Source organism: Trachurus japonicus, chromosome 6, assembly GCF_045865225.1.
Source record: "Trachurus japonicus isolate A0001 chromosome 6, Traja_1.0".
In the NCBI taxonomy this organism is placed as follows: Eukaryota; Metazoa; Chordata; class Actinopteri; order Carangiformes; family Carangidae; genus Trachurus; species Trachurus japonicus.
This window is the reverse complement of record NC_140912.1, coordinates 6,709,765-6,736,835: the sequence shown is the minus strand read 5'-3', so window position 1 is coordinate 6,736,835 and position 27,071 is coordinate 6,709,765. Positions and strand designations below refer to the sequence as shown.

Sequence of the window (27,071 nt, the reverse complement as noted above, 5' to 3'; positions counted from 1 at the left end):
AGCCTACATATTATTTGTAGCATGGTCAAATGAATTTGTCAATGTGAATAGGGTAACTGTCTAATAATGGCCAGTAGTAATGTTATTTGGATATTTGCATCTGAAATTCAGAGGACTTGAGAACAGTAAAATGAAGAGCAAATACTTGATTAAGCACATTGTATGAGTTTGACAGGAAGCTGATCCAGTGGTGAAGGTGTTGACCTCAGAGACGGCCTGCCTGCACTGTGTTGGGCATGTTACTTTTAAAAACTAATTAGTTATAGCCTAGTTACTGGTTACTTTTCCCAAAATGTAACTGAGTTAGTAACTGAATTAGCCTAGGCTATCATCAACTACCAAGAAAAGTAACCTAATTATTGCGTTATTATTTTATAGAACGGTAAATAGGCCTATGTAAAATTCCTTGGACTCGCCCCCCTTACCCCCTGACCATAACCTAACCCCGGGAGCTGCCTGTGAATACTGCAGTGAGGTGGTTAGTTCCACCAGTTGTTGGACTGAAAAAACGGGACTTCTTGGGTCAAGTGTAATGGCGAGTCGCATTTTATTATAATTATATGTTATAACGGGGTAGTACGGTGACTAGTTTGATTAATAAGCAGCGCTGTTTGTGGTGGTGTTATTCTATAACGCCGTTATTCCCATCGCTAGTCTGATCTGAAGCAGACCGGGCTGTCTCGGTGCTGCTGCCTCGGTTTCAGCCATAACACATCCGTGGTTTTAGCGGGCGATATTCAAAATAAAATGACGCGCTCTGCTGTGTGCGCCAATGCCGACGGAGGGGGGCGTCGCCAACTATTTTGTTACAAACACGAATCCGGAGTAAGGAGTCTTTTTCCTGGGTATGTAACAGCTGCTTAAACTAAATTATATTTTCATCCTCGGCGCTGTAACTAATGAACGGTGTGTGTGTGGCGCGAGGGGGGCGCGTGCTGCGGCCAGTCGCGCCTTTTGTGTCCCAGATCAATTGAACGGGTCTTTATTTTCTCTTTCTGGTCGTAAACAGCCGCGGCAGCAGCAGCACGGAGCGGAGCGGGGCTACGGCCAAATGTGCTGCTGGTCGTCGTTGTGTCGCCCGGTAAAGCAGCCTCCCCCCGGGGGCCGTGCGGCGGCAACGAGGCGCCCCGCGGTCTGCCAGGCGAAGCGTTTAGTCCGCAGCGTTGTGTTGTGTTGTGTTGTGTTGTGTTGTGTGAGCATTTGCGAATGGGTCGTTTGTGTGTGTGTGCGGGGGGAGAGGGAGGGAGGGAGGGGGAGTTGTTGTGTGAAGACAGGTTAGACATTTTACTCCAGACTACTGAAGTAAACAAAGCGCAGGGTTTGTTCCCCCGCGCCGCTTCGCCCTCTCCGCGGGCGGACCGGACCGCTTCGCCCCGGGCTGCGGTGTTACTGGGAACCCGGGGAATGGCGTGGCTCAGTCCGCCGTGCCTGTGTGTTCATACAGCGACGTCGTAGTTCCCGTTTCGTTTGACTTTGGCATTGTTTAGTAAGGGCAACTGGAGCGGCTCTTCTCTTGCCGCCAAGAAAATGTGTAGTAGTGTTCGCTTCGCCGCCCAGGCCGCGCTCCGAGGCGAAGCGGTGGTTACAAGATGATGCGTTTTTGTCCCGGGAAGGAAGCCTTTTGTTCGGGTAATGCAGCGCCGCTAATAAGCTGCTAACCCCCGTCGACCGCCGCTCAGCGCAGGGGGCTGGGTGGGCGAGCTGCTGCTGGTCGGGTAGCTCGGTGTGTAGGGACTTCCACAGCCCGCACTGCGTTGTCTTACGTGCTTTTGCACAAAACTTGGGGGCAAAAAATAGCAGGAACGCAGTCAGTCTGTACTAAAACTACTGCGTGTTCACACATTTAGAAGCAGCAGGCGTGATCTCGTCAAATGTTGGTTTTTTTTCAGTCTTTCTCAAACATGCACGCATTATTTCTATGGGGGAAGCAGCAGTCATGTGGTGGGTTGAGGGTTGGTGTGTGTGTGCTGCTGCAGCCTAGGGTCGCTGCTGCTGAGCTGAGCTGAGCCCTCCGCCTGCCTGTGGTGGCAGGAGGAATCCCGGGCTGCTGCTGGGTCGTTGCAGCTCCGCCTGTCGTGGGCGAGGGTTTATTTTGGAAGTTCCACCTTTTGGGGATTTGTAAGAACAGTTCCGTGCGATGATTGGCTGCGATGCCCTGAAAGAGGCGGGGCACAAGTACACAAGCAGACTCCCTCCTACGAAGTCACGTGTTGCCCAACTCCAGGAAGTAGCTGTGTAGATAGACAAAAGCATCCCATGGATAGATGGATGGATGGATAGAGAGATACACAGTATAAAAACAAATCAGTTGTACATGTGATTGTAAATGTTCAAGTAGTGGCTGTGTCCAGGGATGAATAAGTGTTATACTGAATGTCACTGAGAATACTAGTGTGGATGTGTTTGTGTGTGCTGGGCATACTGTGGTTGTCCCAAGTTTATATGCATTACTGCTTTCTCCATACACTTTAAATGTTGATATTTAATATGAAGAGAGGTTTTAAATGAATAAATACAACAGACAGAAGAAGACTACATGAATTATCTAGCAAAGAGTCATATTGTTTATTCAGGAATTGTCACTCTTCCTGCAGATCACTTCAGGTTCTGAGACATTTTTTATTATATTCTTGCATGGGCAATGTACTTACACATTATAGAACATTTATTATATATTTTTTTTATTTATATAAGAGACACTTGTGGAATTTAGTTTTGAACAAGTGATAACACATTTTGTCATTACACGAGATATAATATATAATTCATATACTTACAAAAAGAAAACTTCCTGAATACTTAAACCCTGCTGTAACTCAGACCAGTCAGACTCTTAAACTTTTGTGATGCTGCTGAAAGTTTATCACTTCATCACCATTACTGATCATATTGTAAGTTGATTGATACTCTGATTAATTGAGTGGGGGAAAAAACCCAGTTAAAAATCCAACCATATTCATTGAAAGTCAAATTATATTTATTTATACTACCATATAGTTATTATATTGGTGTGACTCAAATTAAACAGCTGCAGTGGATGGGGTCTGGGTGCCTGGGGAAAACTCAGTAAATCATGAAGTGGCATGAAACCTAAAATGGGCAAGTGGGGGGGGGCAGTTGAAAGCAGACCCTTCTGAGATTAGTCCTGTTCTACCCCCCCTGACTCCATACATACATACAGCTGATGGAAGCAGGTCGGCACTGTACTCTGTGCTGCTGGCATTGTCGCGCTTCAAGTCAAAATGGGCGTGCGTGGAGACTTGTACGCTAAGTTCTTTGATTGACAGCTCAACTGCCCAACCCGGGCCCTCGCCCCGCCCCTCTGCGGACCCTCAGACTGAAGCGTCCAATCACGTCCCTCGGGGGGCGGGGCTACGACGCTAACCACGCCCCCTAGTGCTAACCGAACGGAGATTGTTTTCCTCTCCCGGGGAGATTTTCACTTTGCAGCCCACAGCTTGAATTGTTTATTTTAAATCACACGCCACTGATAAGTTTTCTTTTCATCCACACGTCCGCTTCTTTAGCGTCACCCGAAGCCCGAGGCGTAGCGGTTGACCCGACAACAAATAACGGATTATCAAAGCAACCATCCACGAACTTGAGAGCTCGCTGTTTAAGGAGAGGGGGGTGAGTTCAGTTGGATTCATTCAGCAAGCTAACACTGCTAGCTACCTACCGTTACCCACCGTTAGAAGACGTTTTTATAAGCACAGGGGAGAGATCGCCGTCGCTGTGCTGGACGGTCCCTCTAAGCAACACCTGATCCGAGCAGCGTAACACACACAGCGGTAGTCGATTCTCCCTACAGATGTGTGAGCAGCAGCAGCAGCGAGCCCCGTCGCTAACCCTAACCCGGGCATGTGCTTCCCTCTGCTAGCTGCGGACGCTGCTCGGCGGCGGCGGGGCTACTACCCATGTTGTTTACATTAGCCAGCAGCTAGCAGCTAACTGGCAGCTCGCAGCCGTTGTCGACAAAACAAGTTACAGTTGGAGTTATTTTTATCAGATAAACTCTCAAAAAGCGGACCGGACCGGGGTGGGGGCGGGCAGTCAGATAACCAGCGAGTCTGTGACTTTTTGCGCCTGCTCGTTTGAACCGAGACGTAACCCGCTGTAAACCCTGCGCCACGCTCTAAATGGCGGGCGTGGGGGGAGCGGCGTGCTGTAACTCGAGGTCGGTGCTTGTGTCGCTAGGCCGTAAAGGGGATGGTCGGCTAGCGGCTGTTAGCATGTAGCACACATAGCTGTTTTGTGCCCGTAGTATATGACTATATCGTTACCGAGCGAGGCTGATATAAGTTATAGCTATAAATACTGCAGCTTCGCTTTCTTTGGCCGTGGAGAGCCGTGGAGGGTTTGACGGTGAACAGCTTCACCAGCTTCACCGTAACTACACAGAGAGACCGAGCGCTCGTTTGTTACACGGACACTTCAGTTGTAACGTTACAGTTATTGTGTCACTTTTGCTCGATACTCGGGGGTTTGAAACGTCTCGTTTTCGTCCCCTCGTTGCCTCTCCAGCAGCTTTTGTGTTTTCAATAAAGCCATCCATCCATTCAGCAGGTGATGATGATGAGTTGTTGCCTTCTCTTCTCGGGGAAGTTGTGAATGGCAGCCTGGGCTCCCACGTTCCCGCAGCACCTGTTTGTTGCATCGCTGACGTCCGCTGTCTGTATCTCATTGGCTATGGAGGCTGCTGCAAGTTTTACATTCAGTACATTTTAACATTTAGATGCATTGAAGATGTGCTTCTAAGTATAGTTTACCGCTGATGATGAGAGCTCCTTGCCGAGGTAACCACAAAATAAACAACTTTGTGCATCAGACTCCTCTCTTTTGTCTATATTAGTCATGCGGAAGCGGAGAGAAAAAGGTTGACTACAGCCTTGTGTAGTATTATTTTGACCCCCCACCCCCTCATCTATGATGCCATCTAACATATCGATTAGCTTGTCAGTCTACTGTATGATTGTATCTATGTGCTGTGACTGTATTAGTTGTTTTTTGTTTTCCTTGATGGACTTGGAAGAATATTATAGATAATTTTGCCTTAATGTTTAGACTCCAGGAAGAATAGCTATGCTAATGTGCCGGTGCTAATGGAGAGCCAATAAATGAAATGATCAGGGGATGTTCTTTGTTCATTAATAACTGACTTTTCCAGATCAGATTGTTGATGATTTGACACAAAAAAAAATGTTATGGTTTCTTCAAAGCTGATTCAAAACTTGTCTGAAGCTGCTGTCAGAGAAACAAGTCCTTAAGCCCGAAAACTTCAAAAGTGCAGGCAGACTGACAGATATTTGGATCATGACCAAGAGTTTCATGGAGAATTGCGTGTGAACTCATTCTCACATACAAATAGCTCCTTTTTTGGAGATACAGCAGAAAATGCTCATGTGTTAATGGTATTAGATGAGGACTTGCAGGTTGTTATTGGTGGGATTATCACAAGTTAGTTACCTATTGATATGGCCGGTGAGACACAAACCAAAATGAATATTTGTACTCTAAAAGCTATGTTAATTTAATACTGAATTTGTGATCCGTCATTTCAGTATTTATTGGACGACCAGCCGGCTGAGAATGCACTCTGCTGCTCAAGTGAATTATTTACGGATCATTAATCAATCCATTAAACACATCTTTACAGACCATTTATGTGCTATGTCGTTTTAAAAAGTGGTACCAGGAGGAGTCCAATTTTACATTTGTTATTTGAAGAGGAAAACTAATTGGTTGTGTAAACAAATACACAAGCTGATGTACACAGGGTAATTAACAGAGTAGAAAAAGAATGAAATTTGTGCCTCACTGTGTATCTTTCACTAAACACTTGCCTCCATTGTAAATATACACATCCCTCTCACAGCTAAATAATTAACAGATATTTTTTCCATCATTTAATCTGCAGATTATTTTTGTAGTTACCATAATTGATTTAAATGTCAAAAATGTGGAAAATGCCCAACACAAAACCCTAATGAATTCCCCCCTCTATAGGTGAAAATTAGCAGCTAAGAATGTTCAGCATTGCTTCAGAAAGAGTTAATTTTCTGACAAATTATTGCTGCATTAGCTAAGTGGCACACACCCAAAGTTGCCTTATTTTCATACGGAGCAACAGTCCTCTGGTGTTATAAATGCAGCGGGGTGGACCTTTATGTTTGAGGCTGGTCAGCACATCTCTTGTGTATGCTCCTCAGGGTTTGGCGTTTGGCAGAGAAGCTTAAGGCATCGGCAGGTTCAAACAAAAGTGTAATCGGATACTTGAAGTCAGTATGCAATGACACGCACACACTAAATCCTCTGTCAGTGTAACTCTGAGGTAGTTTCTGAGGGGAAAAAAGAAAGTGTCACTCAAACTAAAGCTGAGATGTGCCATCACAGTGTGCTATCATGGAATTAATCCTAACTAAAGTGATCACTGTAAACCACATGGCGTCTTTGTAGCATGTTTTATAAGGTTTACAGTTTTCTCCCGGTCCATAAATTCTCTGTCAAAAACAAAAAACTAAAATATCCCCCCAAACCATTGAATCAGATCAGACAGCCTCAATAATACGCTGCTGCTCTCTTTCCCCAGGTCTCTCAGCTCTCACGAGTATGAGTTCATAATGAAGCGGCGACTGGAGGATCAGGAAGCGGTTTTTGCGTCCCCGCAGCGGCGCCTCGCTGGCAGCGCGGAGACTTTCCAGCATCGTGTCCTGGCCCCTGCCCCGGCCCCAGCTGTGTATGAGGCCGTACCCGACAACATGCAGCCCACCGCAGGCGTCCAGTACTCCGTCCCCCAGGGATACCAGGTATGTTCTGCTTGGCCGGTATTCTAGTTTTCTAGCCAGTTGCACTTGTCTCACCTTAAACACGAATAAATCCCTCTATACGGGGAATTAAAGTATTCATTCAGCTCCTGTTTAGTTATTTTTTTTACCATCATTGTTTAAAGTCACTCTGCTTTCCCAGGTTCCCACCGTGGCTCAGAACAGCGGCGGGCATGGTCACACCCCAAGCCCAGCCGTCCATGGAGGGTCCCACCACCACAACCCCACAGTCCAACCCCACGGGCCCTCGGTGATGTCGGGCCACAGCCATACAGGAGTTCCTCAGGCCTCGGCGCAGGGCCAGCAACAGTTTCAGAGGCTCAAGGTCAGTCCGCCGCTTTTATTTTATTACAGGCTGCGACACTTCACTTCCCATGGAAAACCCAAAAACGTCAAGGAGCGTTCAGACCAAAGATCTTAGTGCAAATAATTATACAGGCATTAAGAAGGCTTTACAGAGATTAATGTTTTTTCTTTTAGCCTGTTAAAATGCATCCTGAGTTTGGTCACACCTGTACTTAGAACTCTCAGGTTACCTGAGATGAGACGCATGTTAATACCATGTCTGAACAGGACCTTAAGCCAAACGGTTGCTTCTCTTTAAAGGCAACTTTTCCCCCCTGCATGCATCCAGCTACCAGCATGTAGCTCTTCACTGCTCACAGGGAAGCCTTTAGTAAAGAACTTACAGTTAACATTTTAAATCCAGTCTCTAAATTTAAAGTGCTGCTTCATTCCTGGGGTCTGTTTGGGTTTCAAGATGTAACACGAGGGCAGTAATTGGTTATTGTTGACTTGTCTAAATTAAGTAAAAAGACCAGCTGCTTTGCCCTGTAAACACAAACATCCATGACTTGCTGGCTGACCGGCAGACTGACCGGTTTTGGCGAATGCGGAGTAACTGAGTTACTGAGTTACACCATTGGTCCGCAGGCAGTGGAAGTTTCCTTAATGGCCGTTGCTCTTTTAGTTTTGGCAACTTAGCACATTAGTTGCAGGACTAAGCGACCTTTCAGACCTTTTGGCAACTTTTTATTTTTTCAAATATGCACCTTGGGACAAATCAAATTACTTTTTGGGCAAACTTGAGCAACTTTCTCCAGAAGAGACTCATTGTGATAGAGAAGCGGAGCAGGAATTTGTTTTCCAGATTTGGACTGCACAGTTTGAGAGAAAAAATAAGACAGATTTCCGCTCACTTGTAACAACATCTTTGAGCGATCATCTTACAGGTGAATGCAGCCAAAATCACAGCACAGCCTCAGTCTTTAACTTGTGAGTTTGGTGACTCCGTCACATGACTTGGAAGCGATTGCTTACTATCACTATTTCATATTTTTCATTCACCTCTCAACACATACAGAAAAACATGTCAGTGAGAACAGCTTTATTGGGAATTCAGCTGTATTACACTATTGTATATGTGAGCACAGAGAGCAGGGGAGACGCAAACAGATAAAGGGCTGAAACCAGCTGACACTCAACAGAAAGCAAATACTACACGATGATGTCGGCTGTTTACAGCCGTTCCACTACGCTGTACAACTATGTCCTCAATCATTTTGACCCACTCTTGTTATTTTTTGTCTTCCTCTAAGAATGTGTTCTGTCAGATATAAGAGCTGTCTGGGGCACTGCTGTCAAAACTAAACAGAAAAACACAGGAAGTTGACTCTACGTTTTTTCCTCTCTCCCTCTTGTTTTAGGTGGAAGATGCTTTGTCTTACTTGGACCAAGTGAAACTGCAATTTGGCAACCAGCCTCAGGTCTACAATGATTTTTTGGATATAATGAAAGAGTTCAAGTCCCAAAGGTGAGGGGTCTTTTGGTTGCACGCCCGAAGATTGTTGTTCAGATACTTCTCTACATGAGTTGCTACTCTGTTCCAAGTGTCACAGGGCTCCAGACTGGTCCTAAAATTCAAGACAGTACATCATTTTTAATCTACTTTTGCATGTGCAACCAGTAAACTTGCTGTTTTGTGTTTTTTTTTTAAAACACTGGTGAAACATGGAGGGGGTGATTCAAAGAATTTGGAATCTGCCATTACAGGTGGCAGGCCGAGGATCACGAATGAAAAGGAAATGTGAATATTTCAATTTACAGTGTGCAACCCTAAATTTTCTGCTTGCACTCCTAAAACTTTAAGTTAGGAACCACTGTGAGAAAATGTTAGTCTGGAGCCCTGGGTCATGGTACCACTAATTTGCACATGCAAATGCACATTGTTCAACTTTCTTGCTTCTGAATTCCACATCCTTGACATGACAGATAAAAGTCATTTAAATCCACTCTGTCTGCTTTTTCTGTTTCCAGTATTGACACTCCAGGGGTCATCAGCAGAGTGTCCCAGCTCTTCAAAGGTCACCCCGACCTCATCATGGGCTTCAACACCTTCCTGCCACCCGGCTACAAGATTGAGGTCCAGACCAACGACCTGGTCAATGTGACGACACCCGGTCAGATCCACCACATCACCCCACATGGCATTTCAGTCCAGAACATCCCCATCACAGGAGCAGCCCCCCAGCACCCAGCCCAGCTCCCGCCTGCAGCCACCACCGCCGCTCCGCCTCTTTTAACACAGCCCACCCCCGCCAAGATGAGCAAGGTGAGCAGCAACAGGAAGTGGCTGGTGGACGTCCACCGAGTTATTACAGCAGATAAAATGTTGTTATTCTCCTCTCCACAGATTCCACTTCAAGTAAATACATATACATAACGTTCTCTTAAAGGTATAATGTGTAGGAATTCCTCCCATCTAGCGGTGCGGTTGCATATCTGAACGTATTCTTGATGTTGCATTCATGTGAAATCGGGCAGACGTCAGACAGACAACAGACGCTGCATGTAACAGGATAAACAAGCGTCTATGTAAACAAGTGGTCCGCCAGCACGAGGCAAAACAATACAGGCCTGACAATATGTTGTCATGGTGATGTCGTATTGTTTACCTGACCCACGTTTTACCGTCTTTCTCTCATTGAGTAAAATGACATCCGGTTGGTTTGCCGACGGCCGTCTGCCTGACTGCACCTGAATGCAACATCAGTGCCTCCGTCCTTCCTCACACTACACAGTGGTGACAGTTTTAACAGGCCGAGCCCACAGCTCCGCTCAGTTTCTATGGTTACCTACGGTCACGATGCAACATGGCCGCCTCGGTTCGGTGCGCCGCCCACTTCTGTATTTGTAACGACTTGTAACAACAAGGTACGAGAAAGCTTTCATTTGTATGCAGGTGTGATTTGACTTCAGTGAAATACGTATTTATGAAAGACAGGTTTGATTTTTGCTAATAAAAAGCCAAATAAGTTACACACTGGGGCTTTAAATTAAGGGGTCTTAATTCTTCCATCTTGTAGCCTCTCCAGCCCCAGGCCTTGACACCGAGCAGCCAGAGCAATCCGTCCATCCCTGCCTACACATCTCCTCGCTCCCCGCCCATGCAGCTCCACCCGCCACTCAGCGGGACCCCCACCGGTCCACCCCTGCAGAACAACCAGCCTGTGGAGTTCAACCACGCCATCAACTACGTCAACAAGATCAAGAACCGCTTCCAGGGCCAGCCTGACATTTACAAAGCCTTCCTGGAGATCCTCCACACGTACCAGGTCAGGGGCTCACACTCACTCCACACACACTCTGACAATGCCATGTTAAATAGATGTTGAGGGCACTGACACCTCTCCTCTTACTGATGCTACAATAACCCTGTGCTGTGCACCACAGAAGGAGCAGCGTAACGCCAAGGAGGCCGGTGGGAACTACACGCCGGCCCTGACGGAGCAGGAGGTCTACGCTCAGGTGGCCCGGCTCTTCAAGAACCAGGAGGACCTGCTCTCAGAGTTTGGCCAGTTTCTACCCGACGCCAACAGTTCAGTGGTAAGCAGCAAGCTCCAGGTAACTACAATCATTAGATGGATAGATAGATAGATACATGTCCATAAAACCTGTTCAATGACATGTTATTTTAAAGGAGACATATTCTGCCCCTTTTCCACAAATTAAAATAGTTCCCAGGTGTCTTAAAGGGGAACTACGCAAGTCCGCTCGCCTTTCCACTGTTTTGGTTACGCTCCTCTCAGCCATGTGCATTTGTTTACAATGACGCTGGTGAAAAATCAATAAATGGAGCAGTGGATAACTAGGGCTGACCCAAAAAAATTGAAGCTTCGTTCGTTGCCATGGTAATCGATCATGAAGCCCTTGATCGATTGTTTTTTTTTTCTTCCTTTTTTCCTTTTTGACACGGTTCTCATCGGCAATTGTGACATTAAAATGAGTCGGCTACTTGGCATCCTGGAAACCTGCCTGATTTTGGAGATATGCAGTGTTTGTTTGCCATTACTTTCATTATTTCCGCTACGATCGCGCACCAACACCCCCCCTGATCACGCACCCTGCGCGGCCGTCGAAGCTTCGATTTTGATCACATTTATGTCCGCAAAGCTTCGATTATCAAAATATGATATTCGGGACAGCCCTATGGATAATGTTACATGACATATATGATGTTGGTTGGTTTTCAGCCATGAGACGCCAGGTGAAGGCAGAGAGCCTCCATTCTCACTCGTAATAAGTCACAAGTCATGCACAATTACTCTGGAGCTTTTTAATTAAGGTAAAAATGTAGCATAGTCACGGGTGAAATCCTGCTTAGTTCCTCTTTAAAGACATGTCTGTGACATGCTTCAGTCAAAATACCCCAAGGATCAAACATCACAGCTCTTTTCATCCACTCTAAACCCTGTTCAGAACGGCTGGTTTCAGTGCCTGTCCCTTTAAATGCAAATCAGCCACTGCTTGCCCCACCCCTTCTACTGGTCCCAGGTAGGGGTGGGGTTATGCAAATTCAAAAACATCATTCAAAGACATCCGAGGGAACAGCTGGTTAAGAGTCTTCAAAAACTGATATTTCCATAATATGTCTCCTTTAATGGCACTTACTGAAATACTTAGTCCATGTATTGTATGTATTATTACATGAATGAGTCGATCCCAGTGTTTCTCCAGTAGCAGCTCTGGTCCTGTTGTATGTGCTCAGAGAGTCCCCGTGCCCCTGTCTCACCGGCGCTGTGTCTTCTCTACAGCTGTTGAGTAAGACCACAGCTGAGAAGGCAGAGTCTGTGCGGAATGACCACGGCGGCACGGCCAAGAAGCTGCAGCTCAACAACAAACAGAGGCCCAATCAGAACGGCTGCCAGATCCGTCGACATCCAACTCCAGGGCCCACGCCGCCCGTCAAGGTACAGAGAAGCACACACACACACACACACACACAAATACATAAATCATCTTTACTTTTTTCGACATGTCTACATTTCTTGAACACATTGTTGAATGAATTGTTTTGTAATGATCTTACCTGTGTGCTCTGTGTTATTTTGGTATTGCTACAGAAGAAGCCCAAGTTACTGAATTTGAAAGACTCCTCGGTGGCAGAAGCCAGCAAGCATGGAGCCGGGACCGAGTCTCTGTTCTTTGAGAAAGTGAGTTTGAGCTGTGTGGTGTTGTTTTTTTCATATGTATAATTCTTAAATGCATATTGATAATCTAACTCATGGAATCAAAGAGGGAAAAACCAAGTCCTTCAGATGCACTTGCAAGGCAGAACTAAATGTAATTACATTTATAAAATCAATAATCCCACTCAGCTTCCTCTACTAGTTCTTGGCATATCCAGTTTTTAAATGAGTTTCTCGTCCCAGGTGCGGAAAGCCCTGCGAAGTGCAGAGGCCTACGACAACTTCCTGCGGTGTCTGGTCATCTTTAACCAGGAGGTGATCTCCAGGGCTGAACTGGTGCAGCTGGTGCTGCCCTTTTTAGGGTGAGATGTCTCATGTTACATAGAGATAAGAGCATTTTCCTCACTATTCAACATGTGTATCACTTGCATGTTTAAAAAAAATAAATAAATAAAAACAAAAACGTAATTCCGTCTTGCAGAAAATTCCCCGAGCTGTTCAACTGGTTCAAAAACTTCCTGGGATACCGGGAAATGACCCACATTGAAACGTACCCTAAGGAACGGGCCACCGAGGGCATCGCCATGGAGATTGATTATGCCTCCTGTAAGAGACTAGGCTCCAGTTACAGAGCTCTGCCCAAGAGCTACCAGCAGCCCAAATGCACTGGCAGAACTCCACTCTGTAAAGAGGTGAGATTGGAAAATGTAGGAAAAAGAACTCGGAGACCCTTCGTCATGAACTGATTTACTGTAATTAGTGATGAATAGTTTTCCTGTCCTTTTCCAAGAACATCTTAAGAGCAGCTTGAAGTGAACCCGCTGTGTTTCTGCTGTGTTCAGGTCTTGAACGACACCTGGGTCTCTTTCCCCTCCTGGTCGGAGGACTCCACGTTCGTCAGTTCCAAGAAGACTCAGTATGAGGAGCATATCTACAGATGTGAGGACGAACGCTTTGAGGTGAGCAGAGATATTAAACATGTACAGCTCAAATCTTGATGTTGCCATGGGGCTGATATGCTATGATTAAAACAAAAAAAGATTTTATTACAATGTAATCTCCCCTTCTGCAGGATTTTCTTTTTCTTATCTTTGTCCCAAAAACACCCAGAAGCAAATACTTTGATTTACTAGAAAGAAGGCAGAACATAGAAGACATACATTTTTAAAAATATCAAGAATGAAAGAATTTTTTGATGAAAAATGAATGACCACCTGTGCTCAACAAAGAATCCTAAAAAGCCTGTGTGTTTTCCTCCCGCCAGTTGGACGTAGTCCTGGAGACCAACCTGGCTACCATCAGAGTCCTGGAGACGGTGCAGAGGAAGCTGTCCCGCATGTCTGCAGAGGAGCAGGCCAAGTTCCGCCTGGACAACACGCTGGGCGGCTCCTCCGAGGTCGTACACCGCAAGGCCATCCAGAGGATATACGGAGACAAAGCCCCCGACATCATCGACGGCCTGAAGAAAAACCCCGCCGCCTCTGTCCCCATCGTGTTGAAGAGGTGGGTGTCGGTCCGTCCTGTCCACCACGAGCTGGTCCTTTCTGTTCAAAAATGTCTCAAGTACTTGAAAATGTGGGACTCACCAGCTCCCTTCGTACACAGTGCAGTGAATGTGTGTGTGTGTGTACACAGTTTTGTGTTGAGCCCAGACTGAGGTTATGAACTGCAGCTTATAAACTCACTAATCCACACAGGGCAGGAAAAGGCAATATCATGTTTGAGCGCTGGAGTTAAAAGGGGCTCCTGAGAATTAGGTCGTTTTCACACCGGACCAATAGGACGCGAACCGAGTCATCTAAGGGGACTGAAAGTCAGAATACCGTTTCTATCACTTGTTTTCGTTCACTTTCACACTGCGACTTCTGAAGCACACCAGACCTTCAGATCAACGTCACGTAGTTGAAATGGGCGCTCGCTCGTCCATTGGACAGAGCTGGGGGAAATCCCGACCGACCGACCCGGAAGAACAAATGGAACAACAGCATGTTAAGTTATCTGTTGGATTTCATACTGGGTCGACACTGTTGACCTTCACTCATAGAACCACTGTTACCTCTGTAACCATCCATTTTGGGGGTTGTATTTGTTCTTTTTTTTAAAAATTTTTTACGTGGTTGTTCAAGCGGTTCATTCTGACCATCAGCTTAGGCAGAGAGCATTTCACTCAAGTCCTTTCACACCGACCGCAAATGTTTTGCAGCGAAAATGCGAAATCTTTTCTTTTTTTTCACAGCGAGGTTGATTTTTCTGAGCTTTCGCCCGGCAAATAAACGCATCAACCAATCATGTAGCGTGAAAAGGATGTACGTCACAACACCATGACAACAATGTAAACAACCTGTGTCTCTCACCATCTCTTTTTGTATACAGTCTATGCTCACCACCTTGTCTTGTTTGACAATGGACACAAACTTTACAAAGTCACTGAAATGAAGGATGGTGATCAGACATTGATCAGACAGTGAGCTGCTGTGTTGATGTAGTAAAGTTGGTAAGACGACAGTGGCACAGAAGGTATTGAATATATGAGGGAGAATCAACAAGTAGTTGTGTTAAACGGATTTAAGACATGACGTGGAGGTGAAGAACCACCTGACGCAAAGCCAAACTTTGGTTTATAATTGTCGCATATTCACGTCGCTGCCGCTGTGAATGGTTTTTGCAATTTCGTGTCGTTTATCCGTCACGTGTGAAAAGGCCTTTACACTGAGAAAAATGGATCGATGACAGACTACGAGGTGGTCCTGTCTTTGTTCCATACCAGGGTTCACTTGGCAAGCACCCCCAGTTCTCTTGTTTTATTTGCACCAGAGTTGAGATGAGCGTTCACACCTGCCCAAAAGAAGCCGACGATCCAAGGAAAACAAACAGCTCTGGTGTGAAAGCGACCTTTATGTGTGTGTGTTTTGTAAGCTACAAATCTCCACTGCTGCAAACACAATTTAAAGCAACACTATGTAGTTTTTCGACCTAAAAAACGTTTCTAAACTCATTTAAGTGGTAGAAAAACGGTTAATAGGATATACCAGCAACGGTACCGTCAACAAATTCACGGAGGCCGCTGTGCTTCTCCGGGGAGACAGCAGACAGTCCTATTTACTACACAAGTAGCAGACAGTTGCCCTCAACCAGAGGAGCTACTCAATCTTACGTTGTTGTAGCTTCTTTAAAATGTTTGTTAGTTTAGCGCCTGCTTGAAAGGCATCATGCTCCTGCAGGTGTTTGCATCTTCTTATGGTGATGATGATTCAGTCAGACACGTCGACATTACTTGACTTTGCCTTTGTGTTGTGACCAGGTTAAAGACGAAGGAGGAGGAGTGGCGGGAAGCCCAACGAGGCTTCAACAAGATCTGGAGAGAGCAGAACGAGAAGTATTACCTCAAGTCTCTCGACCATCAAGGCATCAACTTCAAACAGAACGACACCAAAGTGCTTCGGTCCAAGTCCTTGCTGAATGAAATCGAAAGCATCTACGACGAGGTAACGGACTTTAAAAGACAACACAGGCACCGACACAAAATATACAGACTGAACCTCCATTCACTGGAAGCAGATAACACATGATACTGTTTATTTTCAAAGTGAAGACACCAGGGATCCTTAAAAAGTCTTAAAAGGCATTGAATTCATTAATCTAAAATTGGCATTAAAATGTCTTAAATCAATTTTTCAAAAGTCTTAAATATGTTAACACATGATAAGTGGTATTTTATGGTTGTAATTAGTCTCAAATCTCAAGATAATTGGTAACATTTCGACATAGAGAAGTTAGTGGCGGCCGTCAACGCTAAATCTCTCACCGCCACCAGCTCCCGAGTCAGTGTTTTGTTTTGTTTTTCCCGGACTTTTTATGTATTTATTTTGAAAGGACAGCTGGAAAGAGACACAATCCAATGTTCATGTAGCAGTCACTTTACCTTGGATCACATAGGAAAGTGGGTCAAATTGTCCCTAACCCTATGTAATTGATGTGGTGTTTTTTTTCTTTTTTCTGCATTTGTGTTTATTATGAAGTCGGTCTTAAATTTCATTTCAAGTGGCTTTAAAAACGTCTTAAAAAGTCTTAAATTTAACTTGGCTTAAGCTGTAGGAACCCTGGACACTGAATTGTTTCTGTTGTGCAGCGCCAGGAGCAGGCCTCGGAGGAGAACGCCTCCACCCCCACCGGCCCCCACCTCACGCTGGCCTACGAGGACAGCCAGATCCTGGAGGACGCGGCCGCGCTCATCATCCACCACGTGAAGCGGCAGACGAGCATTCAGAAGGAGGACAAGTACAAGATCAAGCAGATCATCTACCACTTCGTCCCCGACATGCTGTTCTCCCAGCGGGGCGAGCTGTCCGACCTGGAGGAGGAGGAGGAGGAGGAGGAGGAGATGGAGCTGGAGGAAGGAGGAGCCTCCAAGAAGCACAACGGCGTCCCCGGGGGCGGCGGCAGCCCCTCCAAGTCCAAGCTGCTGTTCGGCAACGCGGCGGCGGCCCAGAAGCTGCGCGGCTGCGACGACGCCTACAACCTGTTCTACGTCAACAACAACTGGTACATCTTCCTGCGGCTGCACCAGACGCTGTGCTCGCGCCTGCTCCGGCTGTACGGCCAGGCGGAGCGGCAGATCGAAGAGGAGGTCCGAGAACGGGACTGGGAGAGGGAGGTGCTGGGGCTCAAGAAGGAGAAGAACGACAACCCGGCCACCCAGCTGAGACTGAAGGAGCCCAGTGAGTCGCTACACACAAACCCGCATGTGTTCTGAGTTATTTTCTAGTTTCTATTCATATTATGTTAGCTTTGTTTTTGTTGGGGGGAGATACCGATATGATTACGTGCAATATCCAAATCATAGGAGCTGACTTTGTTTTTTGTGCCATCTATAAACGACTCAATCTAACAAAAGCACTGAAACATGCTTGTTTAAAGAGGAACTATGCAAGTCCGGTCGCGTTTCCTCTGCTTTGCTAACCCTCCTCTCGGCCATGTGCATTTGTTTTTAACAAAGCCGTCGAGAAATCAATCCATGCAGCAGTGGATAACGTTATATAACATATACGATGTTACGACGTGCATGTTTGTGTAGTCTTAACCATCATAAACAAAACATTGGGGGTAGGGCTGACCCCATGGTAATCGATCATGAAAGTCTGTGATCAATTTTTTTTTTTCCTCCTTTTTCCCTTTTTGACACCGGTTCTCATCGGCAATTGTTACATTAAAATGAGTAGGCTACCTGGCATCCTGGAAACCTGCCTGATTTTGGAGATACTATGCAGTGTTTGTTTGCCATTACTTTCATTATTTCCGCTCGCGCAGATCCCCCCTGAACTGTGTGTTTTCAAAATGTCTACCAGACCCCAGAAAGAATCACACCACTGTGGTTTTTATTTTTATTTTTTTGGTGAAACTGCAGTAAAAGTTTCCATTTTCACTAACTAAGCAATATGATTTTCAATATTGGTGTGTGGGTGAATGACATGATGCAACCCAATGTCAAGTGGTGTAACCAGTATTTTCTCATAAAAATCAGACTATATACAGGAAAATAAATCTGGACTCAAATGTGGAAAAAAATGCAACACTATGTTTCTTGACAAATTTTACATAATCTGTCACAATATTTAGAAAAATGACAGTGTTTTTAGAATAGGTCCTGCTCAGTATTGCCAAAATGCATTAAAATTTGGATATAGAAATACAGGAAAAAAAATCTATTCCAATTTAGGCTAATGTTTTCAGAAGAAAGTGTTAAATCCAACTGACTTCAAGGACACACCCCCTCCAACACATTATTCTTTCTATATGTTTTCATAGAGAAAAGTATTTTACGAATCAATGAACATTTCAAAAAGAAGATCAATAGTTCACTGGAATCTGAGCTAATGAACAGATGAATTGGTGCTTAACTCTGGATTTTGAAAAAAGTAGATCAGTCTGACAGACGGCTGACAAGCTGTGGTCTGTTTCTGTCACGTTGACGTGATGTTTCCTCTCGCCAGTGGACATCGAGGTGGAGGACTACTACTCGGCCTTCTTGGAGATGGTGAGGAACCTGCTGGACGGGAACATGGAGGCGTCTCAGTACGAGGACTCGCTGAGGGAAATGTTCACCATCCACGCTTACACCGCCTTCACCATGGACAAGCTCATCCAAAGCATCGTCCGGCAGGTGAGAAAAACCTTTCATCCTCTGGGCCACACGGTTCCTGAGGGCCGTCAAACTCACTACACTTCGCTACAGGTCTAACGGTCGAACCGCTTCTCTCCATCCAGCTCCAGCACATCGTGAGTGATGAGATCTGCGTCCAGGTGACAGACCTGTACCTGTCGGAGAGCTCCAACGGGGCCAGCGGAGGAACCATGTCCACCCAGTCCTCCAGGAGCTCGGCCGAGGCCACCTACCAGCGGAAAGCAGAGCAGCTCATGTCTGATGAGAACTGCTTCAAGGTGAGTCTACAGTCTTTCTACTGTCAGTGGAAAACTGGGGAGAGGCGGTGCTACAAGATTATGAGTTTTCAAGATTCAAGACTACTTTATTTATCCCTTAAAGGGCAATTCCATTTGGTGGCTCGCACACCATGCTCATAGCACAAACACATAACAGCATAACAGCACAAACACACACATAACATAACAGAGAAACCAGAAAAGAAAGAGAGTTGGCAGCTGTGTGCAAGTCTGCTAGTTGCATGTAAGAAAATGAATAAGTACATCATTAAAAATGGGGATATCACCATTAAAAAGTACATCTCTAAAAAAGAGATACATAAAAGTACACAGTACCCAGTGCACACCATGTGCATCACACAATTTCAGTAAAAAAATAAATTACATAGTTTTGTTTTCACCTTTCACCTGAGCACGATTGCTCCCCCTCTCCCCCCGGTCAGCTTTCACACTGTAATGGTCCTTCCACTGATTGGCCAGAGCGTCGCCACTGGAAGAGTCGCGAGCGCAGCGTTCGATGAGAATCAAACTCGCTAATTTTAAAAACACACCGACAACAGCGCCCACTGATCTGTGCTGAGACTCTACAACCACCGATGCGCATGTGATGCCACACAGCGAAAGGAATCATCGCTCCTAATTAATCATAGCCTTTTTTTGCACCCAAAACTTTCTCTGATTAAAAAGCCTCCAAAACAGACGATCTATGAGTAACTTCAAAGAGAAATACAACTCAGACAGAGCACAATTAAAATGTGATCTTCCTCATAGTTTATTTACAGATTTTGATTGACAGAGGAGGTCCAGCTTCCTGTGTCTCTGGGCTGGTTTCAAGTAGGGATGCACGATACTGATACTGATAACCAATAACTTTAGTGTCCCGACGGATTCTTATGGCTGGCTTTATGTTGTTAGCGTCTTTAGAATATGAATCCTGGTGATTTAAATAGTGTGCTCAGGTGTGTTCACCATCAATAAATCTGCAACACGGATACAAACAGTCAGAAATCTTCCCATGTGCCTTTGCATCTAAAAGAGTCTGAATTTAGGTCAGACGAGGTAACAAACATAGATGTGCTGTCTCCAGCTCCCCAGTGTCAACGCTGATATGATATGATTTTTTAAATGAAGTCAAACTTGTTCTCATTTAGCGCAGGAAACGCTTAAAGCAGCTTAAGGCCACCTGTGAGAAAAGTTCCCCACTGACCTATTTTGAAAAGGCTTAATTTTGAGTTTGATAAGCCCTTTGGTTCACCCAGATCTGCAAAAAAAAAAAGAAATCACAGACTCAGTTTGAAAAAGATGACTCAAAACTATAGTGACAGTTGTGTTAAATAAAATTGAACTCCAGGCGTTCATATCATTCATATCTCCATGGAGCGGGTAAGCTCGGTGCTGCTGCCATGTGGTGTCTCCATGTTTTTACGTTCAGTGGCAGCGTGACGGTAGGAAACCACGGAAACTCAGCGGAGTTGAGTTGATACGATTGACTTGCTTGCGATATACAACCGCAACACTAGATGGGAGTAATTCCTACACAATGTACCTTTATATGTTTTTATCTTGACCATTGCATTCAGCTGTTAGTAGAGACAGCAGAATGAAGAGCAGCTGCATGGTTTACTGTACAGATCTTACATGGTTACACAGCTCTTCAGACCCGTCATGACATCCCAGCCTGTTTGTGTTTCACACTAACGCTTGCTGCTGCTCTGTCCCTCTTCCAGGTGATGTTCTTAAGAAACAGGGGGCAGGTGCAGCTCACGGTGGAGCTGCTCGACACGGAGGAGGAGAACTCAGACGAGCCCATGGAGGCGGAGGTAAGAAAGTCTTAATCCCCCCCCTCTCTCCCCCCGCGCTGCCCGAAGCCTCTCAGTTGTGAGGTTTGGCCCGTGAGCAAAGAGGCCGGATAAACTCTGCAAAGTAGCTTTTTTATCCACAAGCCACAAGCTGTAATTCCAAAATACACTTGGACCTTTTTTTACACTCAGCCTCTTTACTCTGTTACAGTCAGAGAAGAAAGGCCTTAGTGACGGTCAGTAACCTGACCAAGTGGTGAGGAGTTACACAAATGTGCATTAGGCTTGACAACACACTGGTGTTGATAATAACGCTGGTATTAGAAAAGGACATTTGAAATAGGGATGTACCTGAACCCGAATACGCATTCGGAAGTACACGAATAATCTAAGCTTTGATCCCGAATAGTTTTGCTGTCCGAAGTTTCTCCTCATTATTTGGGAGCTTTTTTCTAAAGAAAAAGAAACGTTTGGATCATCAACAGCACATAACCAGGTGATTCTGGTTCACACTCCAACACAGTAGGTGGCGCTAATGCACCTTAACGTTGGTGCGCCGCCATAGAAGCACAACAGATGAGAGTCACCCTGTTTCATTTGTGTCTAGTTCACGTTAGGGTTGCTAAGAAACAGCAACTCCCTGTATAGGGAAAGTGAATTGCATTACAGGAAACAGGAAGTGCTCACCGATACTTCCAGGGTCACCGTTCAACAACTTAGCATTTTTCTCATAGACAATAATGGGAAAAGAAGCGGCTATAAAACGGTGGATAATTTTTTTTGAGTGTCACAACCCCCACGAACGACTCGTTTCACTACCAGAGTTTGGTCCATTCAGTTCAGTTACGTTTGGAAAGTCTAGAAGAGCTGCACAATTAAATTGTTTTATTCCCATTCTAGTTAGCCGAGAGCTAAAGCAGAAGTTAGCTGGCTAGCTCGGCGTAGCACTAGCTCGCCTGAAGTGCGTGCGCCCACTTCCGGTTTCTTCCCAAATATGAATCCGAATACGAATATGAATCTGAATACAAATAGTGCGCTGGCTGTACCCCCCCAGTTTGAATATTGTGTTTATTTGGCTGATGATGATGATGATCCTGTGTAAATGATCCAGTGCCACTTGAACACAACGTGTGCTCCTATATCTCCTCCTGTTTTCTTCCACACTGCTTCATCTCCCTCCTCCAGCCCCCCGCCCCTCCCTTTTCCACACACACACACACACACACACTGACCCATCACCATAACACAGCAGCGGCCGTCACCTCAGCGTGGCTCCCGGGTTTTGACGTCAAACATGTCGGAGACAGTGAGACACCCTAACCCTGAAAAAGTTTTTCAAGTTCAGACACCCCATAAACAGAGGCTCTAGTCCTCGCTGCAGCAGCCCCGGGTTCGATTCCCTTTGCTTCTTGTCATTCCCCCCTCTCTCTCGCCCCATTTCCTGTCTCTCTCCAGCTGTCCTGTCAAAATAAATAAAATAAAATAGAAAATAAAAAGTGCCAAAAGGGGGAACACCACCAACCTGTTCACCCACCTTCACCCACATCAGCCTGGAGAGTTTTCCACAGCAGAGAGTGAGTTGCATGAATAGGGAAAGTGAATGGTACAGTCATGTCATTGTCATCCTCACATGTATTTTGTAATTCATTTGCCAAAAAGAGACAAAAACACACCATAGTAGCAGTATTTTAATATTTTATTAAGTTTTTGTCGATATCATAACATTATCAAGTCAAGACAAGTCAACATCTGATATGGAGACAGCCCTGTGATATATTTCACATACAGCAAACACAGTGAAAATGTCTTGTCATTGCTTTTACCTTTTGTCCGGTGAGAGGTTCCACCAGTGATGTTGTTTTTGTACCTAATCTGTGTCTTGTTGTTTTGTATGTGCAGCGTTGGTCTGATTATGTTGGCCGCTACTTAAACCCAGATTCCACAACACCTGAGTTGAGGGAGCACCTTGCTCAGAAGCCTGTTTTTCTTCCCAGGTGAGTCACCAGCTCTTTGGATTTCTCACATTTGCGTTTGGTCATTTACTCAAGGCTAGGGTGTAGGATGTATGTTTTATCCTCATAAACCGTCAGACACAAGTCCATTCATTAAAGCAGATATCAGTGGCACGGCCGTTTCGGCTAATGCTGTGTTCAAGGCAGGCTTTTGAAACCGTAAGTTACAGCTTCAAGTCACAACTACGACTTGGTAGCGTTCAGGTAACCCGTAGCTCGTGTTTTTACCGTCCTGTTGTCTGTGAAAGTTCCCTATAACGGCCACTCGTAACTTCCGACCCGTGAACTCGTACCAGATCGAACCGGTATGACTTCACAGGAAGGAAAAACACAAAGTACGAGTTTCCTTGAACGCACCATGAGTTAGCAGCCCCCGCCCTTGTCAGGCATCAATTGGTCCTCGTGCTACGTCACCACATTCACGCGCATCCCTTGGCTGCACACACAGCCCTTCATGCCGTTCTCTCCCCTCATTGGATAACACTTGTATCCCACAAGGAAAATTTTCTCCTCGGGTTACAGCAGAGCAGAGTGACGGAGAGACTCGTGTTTAGGCTGAAATACTTCATGTAAGTGATTGCTGACGGAAAATAGGACTATTTAGGACTTATATTAACAAAAACATTCCACTGATATCTGCTTTAAATGAGCTCTAATCCATTTGTTCTGATGGGTTCCTGCCGGGTCTCTCATCACGTTGTCTTTTCCCTGGCCACCAGGAACCTGAGACGGATCAGGAAGTACCAGAAGGGCAGAGAGCAGCTGGACAAGGAGGCCTGCGAGGGCGGGAAGAAATCCCTGGAAAAGGAGAAGATGGAGTGCATGTTCAAGCTCAACTCTTACAAGATGGTTTACGTCTTCAAGTCTGAGGATTACATGTACCGACGCACCGCCCTGCTGCGAGCTCACCAGGTAAACCCACCGCACTCTCTGCCTTCATATCATCTAATCTGTCACTCTGCTTTTTTCCCCTCTCATTCGCCTGCTGGTGTGAAGGTGTGAGCCTGAGGCTGCTGCTTCTCTTTGTTCACCGGGAGCTCAGTCTGAATTAAAATAAATGGAGCTTCTTATTAAAATTCACAATCCAGAATAAGCTAAAAGTGCTCCCAAAGGTCCTTGAAATGATTAAATGGAGATTCAAACTAAACTTTTCAAATGCGGCTCCACCTGCCTACAGATGCTGTGATCATCTGACATCCCTGCATCAGAAATGATGAACACGTTGATGATTCAATGTTTAAAGGTTCAATAGACTGTTGACACTTTGTGAACTGCTGGCTGTGGAATCATTCACACACCTGTTGGTAGTTTTGATGGAGAACAGCAGAATTCAACACTGAGGAAGTTCAACCTGTCTCTGATTCAAACCGTTTAGTTTAGACGCCTCTGAGGTCATGGGTGAAGTGATATTTAATCTTTTTTTTAATTTATTATGGATTTTGATAACATTCAGCCACATTAAAACTTTTATGTTCATGTTGAAGACTCGACTGCTCACAGCAGGTTGAGCTGAGCTCGGCTCTTTAGCTTCCTGGGTGTTCTGCAGCCACGCTGGGAGCAACAGAGCTCAGAGAAACACTGACTGAAGCAGCTGATCCCAGGCCAGCCAGAAGAACAAGCGGAGTCAGGCCACACACTGAGAGCTGTGTCCAGTGTTGGTTGCTCATGGGAGATGGATATCAGGTGCTGTGGGTGGACAGACATGAGGGAACACTGTGTTGTGTGGACTGTTGCCCTCGGTTACCAGTGGGGGGAGCTCTAACGCAAAAAGCTGCTGATTCAGTCAGTGGTGTCTGGTCTCAGTTCAGCTTGAAGATTTTGATGTATTCCCTCATGTAAATCTGCTGTGACTTCAGTGTTGGGTCTGTAACCACAACAACATTAAAGGAATAGTTCATCATTTTGGCAAATTCACCTATTGCCATAATTTATTTGTTTTAATTGTCGGCGCAAGCTGTTTTTAGATCGGCGGGGCAGAGATGCAAGCTGCTCAGCTAACACAACAGAGGTGAATGGCACTTTCGCGTTTCCCTCATCAAACTAAATACACAATCCAACAACTCCAAAACGCTTTGGTGGACAAGTTGTGACTTGCACATTCACCACGCTATGAGATAATCATGTATAATTAAGTAACATTACGACACATGAAGCAAATACTCAGAACTACTTGCGCTTTTGAAGTCACTCCGCTGAATGTAGTTCTGGCTACGTATCTGCCTAGAAAACAACTCTGTCTCATAATGCTACATTATTATCTCATAGTGTGGTGAATGTGCAGATCACAACTTGTCCACCAGAGCGTTTTGGAGTTGTTGGATTGTGTATTTGATGAGTTTGATGAGGGAAAGGCAAAAATACCACGCGCCATGCAGAGCTCACATCTCTGTCCCGCCGATCTAAAAACAGCTTGCACTGACAATTAAAGGTAATAAACCTACTCATAAGACTATAGGGATTATGGCATTATGCCAATTTGCCAAAATGTTGAACTATCCCTTTAATATGATCCTAACCTGCCAAGCTTTTAACAAAATCTCTTTTTGTCCCCAGTCACATGAGCGGGTGAGCACACGGCTGCACAAACGCTTCCAGGCCTGGGTGGACGCGTGGGCCAAGGAGCACGTCACCCGCGACATGAGCGCCGACACCAACAAGTGGCTGATGGGCGAAGGCCGCGACGGCCTGTTGCCGTGCACCACCAGCCGCCAGCCCGAGGTGCTGCACTTCATGAACATCAACAAGTACCGCGTCAAATACGGCCCACCCAGCAAGACGCCGTAGCCCAGGAGGAGCGGGAGAGAGACTGGTTTCTGGGGGGTTTGGGGGTGGGGAGGGGGTTGGTCTGAAGTCAAACAGGTCAGAAGCAGAGGTAGGGGGGAGGGCTTATTAATGTGTTTTTAAAGGCAGACATGGGAGCACAATTAAGCTAGCGACCGTGCGTGTTGCAGCCGGGGCGGCAGGATCACTGATTTTACCAGCGTTTTTAGCTGGGCCCGTGTTCGCAGGGCCTCCGGTGCCAAAACCTAGGAATGGTCACGCTCCAGTCACAGACCTGAGCTCTTACCAGCACTCAGAGCCACGTCTCAGACAAACCCCCCCTGAGCCTCGGGGCCCGGGGGGGGCTTAGTAACACAAACAGTGAGCCTGAGAGAGACAGAGTGGTGCTTTTTGTACTTTATCACAAACCGAGCTTTGGGTTCAGCTTCTGACCGGCCGTTTTGTCCGGCAGCCACCAGAGAAAGAGCTCCATCAAAAAACAAAACAAATCAATCATACAGGGATTTCTTGGCGATAGTGTTATTCTACAGTATCCATGGAAAACAATACGGTGGACAAGTGCACTTATTTAAGTAGAGGATACATGTGGAATAGTTTTTGTTTCCCAGATTGCAGGTCAGAGGGAGCTGGGTGAAGTCTGAGAGATCTGGTTGAGACATTCCTGCGTTGAGGCCAAATCACAATTATGTACCTATCACTAGATGGAAAGAGGGTGTCCTTTTCCAGAACACATGGCAGCATTATTAGAAACTGTGCCTGAGCCCCAAACAGTGTTGTCAGGTTAACGATGAAAAGCACTGTTGCATTTAACGTAAGAAAATAAAAAATGAAATAAAAAAATAACAAGAAGAAAAGAAACAGCCTCACAACACTGTTTGGTCTCAGACTGTAAAATTGTATAGCTTGTGAATGTCAGATACTGACATGTATTCCAGTGTATGTGTTGTGTATATATATTATATATAGTTCTATTAACACAAATGATCCTCGCCGCCCTGGAAGTCAACCTTTTTAAAATGCCCTCCGCCAATACACCAGCTTGTACACACACACACACACACACACACACACACGGACTCATCCACACGACGACACACACACATACACACACACGTCTCGTTCTGGGAGGTCTGTCCACACGCCGCTCACATTGTAAATACACTGTATATAGTCTCAGACTTTTTATGACAAATCTGTGTTGTTGTGCTAGTAATACTTTCCAAGGTTACTGTGGACTTTAGTGATAAATGGCTAAAGTTAGTATGTATATGAAAAAGACAAATGCAAGACCATTTATTACAGTTTTTACCAAAGGGAAGTTGATTATAAAAATAGCTGTTTCCCCCCTTTGTGTGTTCCTTTATGTCTTTTTTTTTTTCTTTTTAATTTCTGTAGTAAAACATGTGGAAAAGTAGAAATGTATCCAGGTCTTTTGGTTTTTATATATGAAAAATAACATTTTTTTCTTCTGAATGTGACATTTGGTTGGTAAAAATCACTGCCCCCCTCTTTTTGACAACCGACACCGTCCGTGGTGATGGTGGGACTCATTTCAAAGTTCGGCCTTCGGATTGATGGACTCCACTACGGTCTCACTTTGTGTTGCACGCTTCCCTCCCTGGATAGATTTCTGCTGCAGACATCACCCCACACCATATTTTTGATAATGGAAAAAGTCACACGAGCATGTCTTTAGTCCCTTTATTTAGACATTATTTAAAGTAATAATAAAACGACCTTTGTAGCCTA

At 45.4% G+C, this 27,071-nt stretch overlaps 1 protein-coding gene across 4 annotated transcripts; it reads left to right on the top strand.

Annotated features, from left to right (window-relative positions):
• Nucleotides 1–727: 727 nt before the first annotated feature.
• Nucleotides 728–27,071, top strand: sin3aa (SIN3 transcription regulator family member Aa). 4 transcript variants are annotated; one of them, XM_085778514.1, is made up of 21 exons: nucleotides 728–845; nucleotides 6,590–6,806; nucleotides 6,967–7,149; nucleotides 8,531–8,637; nucleotides 9,141–9,435; nucleotides 10,190–10,438; nucleotides 10,557–10,709; nucleotides 11,918–12,073; nucleotides 12,230–12,316; nucleotides 12,536–12,654; nucleotides 12,774–12,984; nucleotides 13,135–13,251; nucleotides 13,557–13,795; nucleotides 15,594–15,777; nucleotides 16,422–17,010; nucleotides 18,283–18,452; nucleotides 18,557–18,730; nucleotides 20,458–20,550; nucleotides 22,429–22,523; nucleotides 23,261–23,453; nucleotides 25,095–27,071. In XM_085778514.1, exons 1-21 carry the CDS (start codon nucleotides 748–750, stop codon nucleotides 25,323–25,325), a joined length of 3,960 nt encoding a protein of 1,319 aa, XP_085634640.1. In that variant the 5' UTR covers nucleotides 728–747; the 3' UTR covers nucleotides 25,326–27,071. The 4 variants fall into 4 exon arrangements, with proteins under 4 accessions (XP_085634640.1, XP_085634639.1, XP_085634642.1 ...); XM_085778513.1 differs by having other exon boundaries at nucleotides 12,227–12,316; XM_085778516.1 differs by lacking the exon at nucleotides 728–845 and adding an exon at nucleotides 3,383–3,630.